Genomic DNA, 13,704 nt, shown 5'->3' with positions numbered 1-13,704 from the left:
TGTGGTGGTGACGGTCGTGCTGGGCCCTCCTCAGGTGGAGCACTAGACAACCTTCCCAGTACCTCTTCCCTCCCTTTGGGGGATGAGTCTGTACGTCCCGACCGTAACCGGAGACCACCTCGTTATTTGGCGAACTATGTACTTACATGATTTTCTGTGCTATTTCGTTTTATGCATTCTCTTCCTCCTCTTTCTTTCCCTCACCCTAATTTCCGTCTTTCTCTGCTGTCCTTTCAGGTGAAGGGAGGGGGGTGTGTTGTAACGTTATGTCTCCTTTTTAGACTCGGCTGCGTCTGGTCCCTGTTTACGTAATTTAGAATGTTCATGTCGCGGTGTTCTGACGGCGACAGTTTGTGTTAGGCTGGCGTGAGGTAACACGTCTTTCTTGCTGCTTAGTGGATCCTCTTTGTTTATGGTAATAAACCGCTCCAGTTTTGATCTTGTGTCCAGTGTCATCACTACAGTAATCCTGGTCACTCTTCGAACAGTGTGAATTGTTATGCTAGAAATTCCTTTTACAGGAAGTGTGGGAAGAAAGGACACTATACTTGTATCTGTCAAAGTGACAAGTCTCACAATGTCAAGAATATTACAAAGATTGTGAACAAGTTCGTTTTCAATGTGAAGCCTAGTCTGAGTGAGGGGATACTGATTCAATAATTAACCCTTAATGTTTAATCAAGTTGGATGGAAAGATGTGATGGACCAAGCACAACGGTTGGAGATAAAAATTGGGACACTAACAGGATGCCAGATGTATGATTTTAATGTACAGGTAATCGAAGGTAGCTGAAGAAGTTAAGGTTATATTGTCCCTCGCTCCCCAGGACTCCTTTACACCAGATGATCAGTTGAGATCGTGAAGAGGATTAGGGAGAGTCATGCACAAAATAATATGTAGATGGGAATTGTCAATGAGGTTTTTTCCCAAATTTGGGTTACAAATGGCGTTATAAACAACTTGAGCATCACTCGTTTTCTGTTTGATGTCACTTAGAATACCTCAGTGGAAAACAAACCTGTTTTAAAAAGCGGCTCACCTATAATTCAATGTGTTTTTTGGTTTCTGAATTAGCAAATTATACTTTGGAATATATTCCCGCAATGGCGCTCTTGCAAAATTACAATTTTTCATATTCGGATCATATGATTTTACAGTTTCAACTCTATAATCTCACGCTTTTTTGCCACAAGCTCATTGTACAAATATTAAAAAGTTAATAACATGCAGGGGAGGTTACTCACTGGCGGAATAAATTGCTCATCCGCAAATTAAAATATATATGCAGTTTTTTGCAATTATTTTGCCGTTGTCACTTAGGCGCATTTTGTGCATGCAAATATATTTTATGGGTGCGGATCCTTTTGTGTCCGGAAAAATCTTTGCAGAACTACAATCCTTTCCCATGCAATATCTGGTTTTCCATTACAAAACAAACCTCTTCTTTGGGAAATCTTTCCATTTTGAATCATGTTGCAGTAATTCGTTGACCAACCTCATCACAACTGTGATCACCTTACAGAACATTTGTAGATCATAAGAAAGACCAAAGAAAAATGGCAATAAAAGGAAACTTCAATCAACAAAGTGAGACATACATACCTTTATGGGCCTGTGGATATGAGGACGCTTCCAGCGTAGGTAAATCTGACCAGCAACGGACAACCCAATAAAGAGCCAGTAAGTAAAGCTGAAGTAATCAATGAGTGTGTATATATCTTTCACACACAGGAAAACCATTGTTATGAACCCCTGTTAACAAAATAAATAGTGAGTCACAATATACAACAAACATTTGTATGAAGGAAGCAGTATAAATCTGCATTTTACCATTCACCAGTTGTCTGTACAAGTGTGTTGGAATAAGTACTTAACATGAAAAAAGACAATCAGGAACACATGAAAATACACAGAAACAAGCATTTTGCTAATTGAAAAAATGGATAACTTTGAGCACATATACATAAACATACACACACGCACCTGCACATGTGCACACAGGCACATTAGAGGAAGCGTACAAGTCATGCATGTATTACTACCGTGCAAACGCAAAATTCCATGTTACTACCACAGTACAGTGTAACTGAATTGAAAACTGCTTACTGTCTCTATGAATGTAATGCCTTTGTGAACAACTATTGCATTATTACACACAATGCACAAACATGGTAGCATATAGTAATTTGTAGGGATTAATTGCCATGATGAGGGAGAGGAAGGGCAACAAAACCGATACGAGACTTTGAATCTTGTGAGTCATCAGAGTCAGATTAGGAAGGTGGGCAAAGGGGTATTGGGCAGTGGTCTGCTGCCTAGGGTTTATGCGTGGTCCAGTTTTTTAGGGCCTCCGCTTCATTCCTTCCCTGCCCGGCCATCGCACTGGGTCTATGGTAGGTGAGGATGGAGTGTGTCTGAGAATCAGCCTCAGTAGGTTTTGCTCTGGCAGTTCAGCCATCTTCAGTTCACCTGGGAAAGACTGGGGTCATTCTCATCTTGCACCCCCCCCCCCATTGCCGCCTGGCCTAGAAGCAGGGGCTTTTTCGGACCCTACCCCCACTGAGCCATTACATTTAGGTCATAGTGGGGAGGGGAAAGTATGCAGGGGCATGTGATGTTTTGCCCATTTGGCCACCTTCACCCAGCCCCACACCCCTGGAGTCGTGGCATCTCTGTGCTTTTCTTAACCAGTCCTCTGCCAGGCCATTGCTCTGAGGCTATGGGGGTGAGGAGAGACTGAGAAAGCGAATCATCCTCTGCTTTGCTGGGGGTCACGTACTGTCACATTGGCCCCCATGTCTTCAGGCCTTGATGGAGGGGGTGTGTGGATTTGTAAAGACCTCTCTTTGAGGCCACCTTGCCCAGAGAAATAACCATAGAGGATGTAGGGTTAGGGTACCAAAGCAGCCGACTTTGGAACTAGGGAACATGGTTTGAGTTCCAGCCTTGACTGACAATCCTTTTATTCTGGGTAAAAAATTTAGTCTCCCAAGGCCTCTGGTAAAAATAAAGTTAGTCTTCTGTAGGTAACTGGTGTACATGCAAATTGCTCCAGTGCCATTTGGCCGAGTTCACCCAATATGTTATGTCATGTTATATGTCCTTATATAGCGCTCAGCTGCCCCAGCAAAGGGGCGTCCCGGCGCTTTCGCTCGAACGGTCCTAACCCGAGAACCAGAACAGGGGATTCAGATACAGCCGATGACAGAACTATTGTGATGGAAAAAGATAGGTTTTAATCACTCTCCTGAAGTCCAGCAGGCCGTCCATGCCTCGGATCTCAAGTGGCAGAGAATTCCACAATTTTGCCGCTAAATAGCGGAAAGAGCGCCCATCAGCTCTACAACGCTTTACGCGGGGGACAATAACTAAATGTTGCCCAAAGGAGCGCAACGCATGAGATGGGACATAGGGAGTCAAAATGTTGCAAAGCAGGCTGGGTGAAGCAAATTTTAGTATCTTAAATGAAAGACACAGAGTTTTAAACTTAATGCGCTCTGCCATAGGCAACCAATGAAGTTTCCGAATAGTCTTGGAGATAGAACAACACCGGAGAAGCCCTAGCAAAATTGAGGCCGCCATATTTTGAGTGCGTTGTAATCGAGCAATCTCGGCTTGATTGGCCCCTAAAAACAAGGAGCTAGCATAGTCCAGTCGAGATAAAATCATCGAATGGACAATCAACTGACGTGTTGCGGGCTCAAAGAACTTTAAGAGAGGTCTGAGCCCCCGTAATAAACCAAAACATGTATTGGAAACTTTTTTAGTGTGAGACCGGAAACTAAGAGAAGAGTCCATTAACACCCCTAAGTTCTTCACCTCCACCTTAGGCTCAGGAGTCTTCCCTAACGCCCTTGGCCACCAATGTTCACCCCACAAACTAGCATTCTTACCAACTATCAAAAACTCAGTTTTGCTAGTATTTAATTGTAAGTAATTCGAAGGCATCCATTCAGACACTGCCGTCAGACCATCTCTAAATTTAGATGCATGCATAGTTGACCCTTCTTTCAGCGCCGTCACCAGCTGCGTGTCATCCGCATATGAGACAACGGAAAGATCCCACTGCTTGGCGACCGCAGCTAGTGGCTGAACATATAAGTTGAACAGAGTGGGACTCAGGGCAGAGCCCTGAGGTACCCCCTGTTCAATAGAGTGAGCCTGAGATAGAAAGGGAGGGGCGGTGACCCGAAAGGATCTCCCAGACAAAAAATAATGAAACCATTCCAGAGCCATACCCTTAACACCTGCCTCCTCCAGACGTTGTATCAAAATGCCATGTGAGACAGTGTCAAAGGCGGCACTAAGGTCCAACAGGATCAGTGCCGCCATCTGACCTGCATCCAGAATGGTACGCAGATGCTCAGTCATGGCCAGGAGGGCAGTTTCGGTACTATGTCCGGAATGGAAACCGTTTTGTGACATATCCAGAATGTTATTGGAATGCAAAAAGTTGGTTAATATGGTATTAACATGGGATTACGCAACTTTTGCCACCCAAGGAAGGAGAGATATAGACCTGAAGTTTTCAGGCTTAGCCTGATCCAATGCAGGCTTCTTGAGGATGGGGGACACCCAAGCCTGTTTCTACCGAATAGGCACCAAAGCAGAGGAGAAGGACAAGTTGATAATCTGGCAGAGTGGGGCTGAAAACAATGAGAGAGACTCTTTAAAGAAAGCGGGCTTTACAGGGTCAGCTGGGGAACCAGATTTAATTTTCGTGCTTAGCCTACTAAGTTCTTCATGAGAAATCTCAGGAATTGCCATGAGACTAGAGATAGAGCTCAGGCCTGACCTTAAGGGAATCAGATCAGAGGAAGAGGTTCCATCTCGAAAGAACCTGTATATAGCCAACACCTTTTCAACAAAAAAGGAGGCCACTACTTCACACTGTGATTCTGAGGTGATTACAGGCTCCTAATTCCTTCTAACTCTGAGGTCTTTTAAAATCTTGAAAATACATTTGGCAGGGTTAGGGCTGAGATTAATCTCGTTAGTATAATAAGCTGCCCGAGCTTTACAGACAGCTCTGTGATATAGTTTAAGCTCGGCCAGATATTGTTTTTTAAATCCAGGGTCATACTCTTTCCTCCAAGCATGTTCTGTTTTTTTACATGCCTTCCTTAGCATGGGCAACGAATCGTTATACCATGGACTGGACTCATGGGTACGACCCTTACAACAACGCGCCGCAATCAGAGAGTCCAATGTCCGAGTAATCCAATCACAAAACATATCATAACCTAATTCAACATTGTTAAAATGCCTAAGAGGGTTGGCAATAAGGAAGGCATGGAAATCCTCAAGTCTCAGTTTTCGCCATGGGCGAATAAAAACGGATCAAGGAACAGCTTTTTCACAGTGCTCCGATGTGAAAAAAGACAGTTCTACCAAAAAATTGTCAGACCAGCCCACAGGAGTGGGACTCGCCACTGTAACAGAATCGATATTAGAAAAAATCGGATCTGGTAAATGCCCAACAACATGTGTGGGACTAGGGATCAGCTGGATTAGTTGAAAAGCAACACGATCTGCCAATAAATTATCAATGATGCTATCTTGTGTAAGCTCAAAGTGCTGATTCAAATCCCCCAAAATACAAAAATTAGCGGTACCCACCGCAAGCGAGCCTACCCATTCCAATAAGGAATTGATAGAGCCAGAGGCCGGACCAGGTGGCCTATACACCAAGATACCGGAAAGCGTCTGGTGAGGGCTCACACTAATACTAAAGTGAGCACATTCACAGCCCTCCACTTCTTCCTTAATAAAGTTGCAAGTATAGCAAGATTTGAAAATCATTGCAATGCCACCACCCCTAGTTTCCCTGTTTAGCATACAGATGGAATATTCCGCTGGCAATGCTAAGTTTGGTTCAGTCATAGTTTCCCCATTAATCCAGGTCTCTGTAAGGAAAAATATGTCCGGTGTCTCATCAATGATCAGGTCATAAATTTCAGCATAATGTTTAGCTAATGACCTTACAGTAAGGTGCAAGATTTTCAGCCGCCGCTGAAAGGCAGGAGGGACAGATAGGGGAGTGGGCAATACAAAATTACAACAAGGGCAGCTAATAGGTCCTGCCAGGGGATGTAAAGGAAAGGATATATTATACACCGTTTGGTTGTAGGATTTAGAGCGATTAGATCCTCCCGAGTAAAAGTACACACCTTAGAAGCGCCATAACCAGCATTTCTGGCGAGAGGCGACGTACTGGCGCGGACGGGCACAGACGGGCTTGCCTTTGGCGTGCCAAACTGCCAAACAAAACGCAGCCATTTGTTCATGTTTTAATAATCTGCAAAGGCCCGCTCAATAATTAAAGAGGACCTTTGATATAGAAACATCCATGTTCTTTTTTAACCCTTTCGGGCCGTCCATCGTGGGCGTGTGCGTCGGACGGCCAGGGGCTGTCAAAACCGCGCATGCGTGGAATTCGCCTGCACCGTGGGGGAATTCCAGACATGTTCAAGAGGTTAATATGGCTTTTCTGCCTTTGTGTAGTTTAACTATCAGCCACGGATCAACAAGACACCTTCAGAACATATTTTAAAATGCTTTCGCCTTATGTAGGCATTTAAGTGCCCTGTGTCCCAGACCCGATAGTAATTGTTATTGAGATGGGTCTCCATTAGGCCTTGTGTTTTTGTGTTTAACTGCTAAAAAAAGTAATCAAATTCTGAAAAATGAATGTAAAATATAATCCATATATGCAATTTAATTTCTGTTTATATTTCACAAAGATTAAGACCAGGATGATGTATTTCTGTAAATCTTGCAGTGTAGAAGATTACTCCTGTGTGGTGCATACTTTGAACTGAGTCACCACCAAGTGTTATAATGGGCTATGATCGAAAGCTCAGGAGTTGAGGCAGAAGGCAGTGAAAGTTTCTCCCTGTGTCTGTCATTGGGTACAAAAGGTGTTCAGAATGCATGGTCGTCTAGTCTTTGGCTTCTCTGCAGAGTGCAAGGGTCAATGTTCACGAATTCTCGTTGCAATTGTGATTGTGTGTAAGTATGTGTGACGGAGGTACCCAGCTAACACCCATTGACAAAGCAAATAGTGCTGGCTGGCTTTAGATGAATGTCACCTGTTATGATATATATATGGATGCACTAGCTAAAAGCTCAGAGAGGAGCCAAAATAGTAGTTGTGTGGGACACTATGGAAATCACAGAACTTTAGTTTAGGTGTTTAAGCCGATCCCTTAATTACATAGGCCACTCCCCCATTAGAGATCCTTCCTCTTTTTTTATCCCACTTAAAGCCCTGCCCTTACCTTTACTGTTTAAAATACATATTGATCAGACTGAAAAATACCAGCTTTTGGTGATATAATAACAGGCCAGGTGACACCCTAGCTTGATCAGGTGTTGTGGCCCTTGAGCCCTTTTATTTTTCCACACGCACCTAGCCAAAATGCAATGCTTCTAGTTTTGATCAACATTACTGATTTTATAGGTTTCAAAATGCTTAAGTTACACAACATTTCTCTAAAAATGAGTCCATTGAGACAAACTAAATGATGTTGCACGATACAGGAGTGTGGAACACTTTTTGAGGAGTGCCTAGGCCTAATTGTGATCCCAACCTGACTCAGTAAGTCCAGGCCACTGTAAACAATAGTAAAACTTGACATATCACACCATGTGCATCTGCATATGTAACTCATACATGTATATAAAGTTTACATCTCACTTCAAAAGAAACATAACTTTTTGCCGTCATTAATGTTTCTCAGTTGTTAACCAATCAGCACCAAAGTTGGAGGGAAAAATATATTGGAGGTCATCTAAGAGCATGCTACATTTGGTGCAAATTGGAGAAATTATTCAAATTTATATATACCCTCTTCCCGTAATTTGCCCAAGGACAAGGTTGGCTTACATGAATGAATGAATGAATGAATTTCGGATTTATAGAGCGCCTAGTTCCACAAAGGAGGAATGAAGGCCATTGCCGAATGGATGAAGAACAGTTGCCTGAAACTGAACTCGGACAAGACGGAGGTCCTCATCCTCGGCTCCAACCCCTCCGCCTGGGAAGACTCCTGGTGGCCGGCCAAGCTGGGAGCTGCACCGACGCCCACCGACCACGCATGCAACCTGGGTTTCATCCTGGACTCATCACTATCAATGACCCAGTAAGTCAACGCCGTCTCCTCCTCCTGCTTCAACACCCTCTGCATGCTCCGTAATATCTACAGATGGATCCCCACTACAAGGACAGTCACCCAGGCCCTCGCCAGCAGCAGACTGGACTATGGCAACACCCTCTACGAGGGAACCATGGCCAAACTCCAGAAAAGTCTTTCAAGGCATACCGAACGCCTCCGCACGCCGCATCCTCAACATTCCCCGCCACAGCCACATCACTGCCCACCTGAGAGACCTGCACAGGCTCCCCGTCAACAAGAGAATCACCTTCAAACTCCTCACCCACGCTCGCAAAGCATTCCACGATGCCGGACCAACATACCGCAACAAACATCTCGCCTTCTACACTCCCAACCGCCAGCTTCACTCCGCTGACCTCGCCACCATTCCACGCATCCACCGAACGACCACCGGCGGCAGATCATTCTCCCACCTCGCAGCCAAGACATGGGACACCCTCCCCATCCACCTGTGACAGACCCAGGACCTGCTGACATTCAGAGACTTCTCAAGACCTGGCTGTTCGAGCAGTAGCAGCACCCCCCTTTAGCACCTTGAGACCCTCACGGATGAGTAGTGTGCTCTACAAATGTTTGATTGATTGATGGATGATTGAAAAGAGTGTCCTCGCGCTAAGGAATAGTCACAGGTCAGGTCAGAAATAGTGAGAAGCAAGTAGGCACAAAGCTCCTTCTAAATCTTTCTAAAGAGCCAGGTCTTCAGATTTTTCAGAAACTTGTCTCAGACTGTTCAAGTCTTAGATTGAGTAGCATTGAGTTCCATAGCTTGGCTGCACAGAGACCAAAAGAGCAACCCCCCAGCCATGCACAGCGCACTCTGGGAATCACTGCAGAAGCTGCTTCCCTAGATCTAAGTACTCTAAAGGGGGTGTGAGCACTGATCAAGGGGAAGAGATAGCTGGGCCCCCTCTGATTCATTATCCTGTGCGTGAAACACAGAGCTTTAAGAGATTCTGCGTTTTACAGGGAGCCAGTGAAGTTTAGCCAAACCAGCACTAACGTTGGTCCATTTTGGAATTCCTAATAGCATCCTGGCTGCTGAATTTGTATTCTTTGTAGCATTGCCAGTCTGCCGTTAGAAATCCCCAAGTAGAGCACATTGCAGTAATCAAGCCGGGACACCAGCAAGGCCTGTGTTACTGTTTTTTGTGCTAAGTCTGGTATTCGCTTTAAAAACATCCTCAGTACCCGCAAACAGGTACCCACAGTGGCCCTAATCAGACTTTCAAAAGATATCTGAGAATCAAAGAGGATGCCTAGATTTTTCACTTTGAGTTTTGGAATAGGGGTGGGGCCCAGATCAGCAGGCCACACCAAGGACCGGCTTGGGGGCTGTTTCCCAACTACCAGCACCTCTGTTTAATCCAATCAAAAGCTCTACCTTTTATGCCCTGAGTCCACAGTCTTTCCATTAGCACAGGGTGCGATACTGTATCTAACGCTGCGTTAAGAGCCAGCATAATGAGAGCCCCTGTTTTGCCTTCGTTGGCCACCCTGTGAACAGTCTCTGAGGCCAAAAGCAAGGCAGATTCTGTGCTATACTATGGCCTGAAACCCGAGTGAGTCTCATGAAGAAGATTGTTCTCTGTGATAATCTCCATCAATTGAGAATTAGCATGCCTTTTAGCCAATTTTGCCATGAAAGGAAACAGGGAGATGGGGCAAAAATTCCCAGGTTTCAAGAGATGGTATTTTGAGGAGAGGAATCACCATTGCGTGTTTCCACTCAGTCGGAAGTAAGCAGCCTTCGGGTGATAGATTTAGCAGAGAGCATAATCTGGGAACAGGTGCAGTTAGCCCCAGTTTCAAAAGAGCCAGGGGCACAGGGTCTAGCAGTGAGCCAGATTTGATTTTAGCCACTAGGAAACATAGATTTTCCACTGAGAGGTTCCCAATCCTAAAGGAGTCATCTGGGAAAGGATCAAACTTCCTATTTAAGGAAGGGAGATCATAATTATTCGCAGTTTCAGGAAAAGATGCATATATCAATGACATTTTATCACAGAAGATGTGGGCAATCTCATTACAACTGCTCATACCGTGTCCAGGGAAGGAAGAGATTCAACAATTTAAAAAATCTCTAGAGTAGCATTCTTAGCCTTGTGAATCTTTTGTGAGTAAAATACCTTCCAAGCCACCTTAATCTTGTTATGCTTTTCTTTTAACGCAATTAAACAACAGGGGGTGGTGATGGACATAGTTTCTGAATTAAGCAGAATACTCTCACCCAGTCAAGAGATCAGGGCTTAATCCAACACAGTTTTTTAGCTCACTACACCATCCCAGCTCAGAACCTGGCTATATGCAAATTAGTCTGTCCCTGGCCCAGTGCATCATGGGAACAGGGCAAACCAAATTACCAAGCCAATTCTTTCACTGGGAAGGAAACAAGCTTCCGGGGAACGGTTTCTGGCATTTCAGCCATCTTCGGCCAGGCTTGCTTGAATCCTGATTGTGCAATGAGCAAGGGACTCACGTCTGAGTATACCCTTCCATGCTTATGGTGGACAAAATAATTAAACAACAGGGGGTGGTGATGGACAGAGTTTCTGAATTAAGCAGAATACTCTCACCCAGTCAAAAGATCAGGGCTTAATCCAACACCGTTTTTTAGCTCACTGCACCATCCCAGCTCAGAACCTGGCTATATGCAAATTAGTCTAACCCTGGCCCAGTGCATCATGGGAACAGGACAAACCAAACTACCAAGCCAATTCATTCACTGGGAAGGAAACAAGCTTCCGGGGACCGGTTTCTGGCATTTCAGCCGTCTTCGGCCCGGCTTGCTTGAATCCTGATGGTGCAATGAGCAAGGGACTCACGTCTGAGTATACCCTTCCACGCTTATGGTGGACAAAATAATTAAACAACAGGGGGTGGTGATGGACAGAGTTTCTGAATTAAGCAGAATACTCTCACCCAGTCAAGAGATCAGGGCTTAATCCAACACCGTTTTTTAGCTCACTGCACCATCCCAGCTCAGAACCTGGCTATATGCAAATTAGTCTGTCCCTGGCCCAGTGCATCATGGGAACAGGGCAAACCAAACTACCAAGCCAATTCTTTCACTGGGAAGGAAACAAGCTTCCGGGGACCGGTTTCTGGCATTTCAGCCATCTTCGGCCCGGCTTGCTTGAATCCTGATGGTGCAATGAGCAAGGAACTCACGTCTGAGTATACCCTTCCACGCTTATGGTGGACAAAATAATTAAACAACATTGGGTGGTGATGGACAGAGTTTCTGAATTAAGCAGAATACTCTCACCCAGTCAAGAGATCAGGGCTTAATCCAACACCGTTTTTTAGCTCACTGCACCATCCCAGCTCAGAACCTGGCTATATGCAAATTAGTCTGTCCCTGGCCCAGTGCATCATGGGAACAGGGCAAACCAAACTACCAAGCCAATTCTTTCACTGGGAAGGAAACAAGCTTCCGGGGACCGGTTTCTGGCATTTCAGCCGTCTTCGGCCCGGCTTGCTTGAATCCTGATGGTGCAATGAGCAAGGGACTCACGTCTGAGTATACCCTTCCACGCTTATGGTGGACAAAATAATTAAACAACAGGGGGTGGTGATGGACAGAGTTTCTGAATTAAGAAGAATACTCTCACCCAGTCAAGAGATCAGGGCTTAATTCAACATCGTTTTTTAGCTCACTGCACCATCCCAGCTCAGAACCTGGCTATATGCAAATTAGTCTGTCCCTGGCCCAGTGCATCATGGGAACAGGGCAAACCAAACTACCAAGCCAATTCTTTCACTGGGAAGGAAACAAGCTTCCGGGGACCGGTTTCTGGCATTTCAGCCGTCTTCGGCTCGGCTTGCTTGAATCCTGATGGTGCAATGAGCAAGGGACTCACGTCTGAGTATACCCTTCCACGCTTATGGTGGACAAAATAATTAAACAACAGGGGGTGGTGATGGACAGAGTTTCTGAATTAAGCAGAATACTCTCACCCAGTCAAGAGATCAGGGCTTAATCCAACACCGTTTTTTAGCTCACTGCACCATCCCAGCTCAGAACCTGGCTATATGCAAATTAGTCTGTCCCTGGCCCAGTGCATCATGGGAACAGGGCAAACCAAACTACCAAGCCAATTCTTTCACTGGGAAGGAAACAAGCTTCCGGGGACCGGTTTCTGGCATTTCAGCCGTCTTCGGCCCGGCTTGCTTGAATCCTGATGGTGCAATGAGCAAGGGACTCACGTCTGAGTATACCCTTCCACGCTTATGGTGGACAAAATAATTAAACAACAGGGGGTGGTGATGGACAGAGTTTCTGAATTAAGCAGAATACTCTCGCCCAGTCAAGAGATCAGGGCTTAATCCAACACCGTTTTTTAGCTCACTGCACCATCCCAGCTCAGAACCTGGCTATATGCAAATTAGTCTAGACTGGGTGAGAATATTCTGCTTAATTTAGAAACTCTGTCCATCACCACCCCCTGTTGTTTAATTATTTTGTCCACCATAAGCGTGGAAGGGTATACTCAGACGTGAGTCCCTTGCTCATTGCACCATCAGGATTCAAGCAAGCCGGGCCGAAGACGGCTGAAATGCCAGAAACCGGTCCCCGGTAGCTTGTTGCCTTCCCAGTGAAAGAATTGGCTTGGTAGTTTGGTTTGCCCTGTTCCCATGATACACTGGGCCAGGGACAGACTAATTTGCATATAGCCATGTTCTGAGCTGGGATGATGCAGTGAGCTAAAAAACGGTGTTGAATTAAGCCCTGATCTCTTGACTGGGTGAGAGTATTCTGCTCAATTCAGAAACTCTGTCCATCACCACCCCCTGTTGTTTAATTATTTTGTCCACCATAAGCGTGGAAGGGTATACTCAGACGTGAGTCCCTTGCTCATTGCACCATCAGGATTCAAGCAAGCCCGGCCGAAGACGGCTGAAATGCCAGAAACCGGTCCCCGGTAGCTTGTTTCCTTCCCAGTGAAAGAATTGGCTTGGTAGTTTGGTTTGCCCTGTTCCCATGATACACTGGGCCAGGGACAGACTAATTTGCATATAGCCAGGTTCTGAGCTGGGATGATGCAGTGAGCTATAAAAACGGTGTTGGATTAAGCCCTGATCTCTTGACTGGTCGAGAGTATTCTGCTTAATTCAGAAACTCTGTCCATCACCACCCCCTGTTGTTTAATTTTCTTTTAACGCAAGCAGGTAAATCTCTTTGTCTAGGGAACAGTAGGTCTTCCGCCAATTTTGTTCTAGACGCTTGCAGGTCTTCCGTGAACCATCCTGCCGAAAGTCTGGAACGAGAGAAATTTTGCGTTTTTCAGCTATCAGATCTAATTCTTCCTCTAATCATGCCCAGACTTGCAGGTTAGCGGACTGTGGGCAATTTTCTAGGCATTGATGACATCTGATCAGAGCAGATAGAAAAGCCTCCTGACTTACCTTAGTCCAATTCCGAGTATTAATGGATTGAACCTGTAAAGGTTTTGGTGGGGGATTGGTCTCCAGAGTCTGAAAAGGGATAGTATAGTGATCGGACCAAGTAATGGGAATCGGGGAAGC

At 45.3% G+C, this 13,704-nt stretch overlaps 1 protein-coding gene across 2 annotated transcripts in view; it reads right to left on the bottom strand.

Annotated features, from left to right (window-relative positions):
* LOC147722685 (Y+L amino acid transporter 2-like) overlaps positions 1-13,704 on the bottom strand; it is a 546,414-nt gene that overhangs the window by 29,404 nt on the left and 503,306 nt on the right. For both annotated transcript variants that reach the window (XM_086965177.1, XM_086965176.1), the window contains exon 7: positions 1,604-1,753. In XM_086965177.1, the coding sequence (XP_086821303.1) occupies positions 1,604-1,753 (150 nt within the window). The remainder of the gene's footprint in view (positions 1-1,603; positions 1,754-13,704) is intronic.

The sequence above is a fragment of the Lissotriton vulgaris genome, chromosome 4_1 (assembly GCF_964263255.1).
Source record: "Lissotriton vulgaris chromosome 4_1, aLisVul1.2, whole genome shotgun sequence".
NCBI classification, from domain to species: domain Eukaryota; kingdom Metazoa; phylum Chordata; class Amphibia; order Caudata; family Salamandridae; genus Lissotriton; species Lissotriton vulgaris.
Note: the sequence above shows the minus strand (reverse complement) of the source record. Positions and strands in the feature narration are given on the sequence as shown.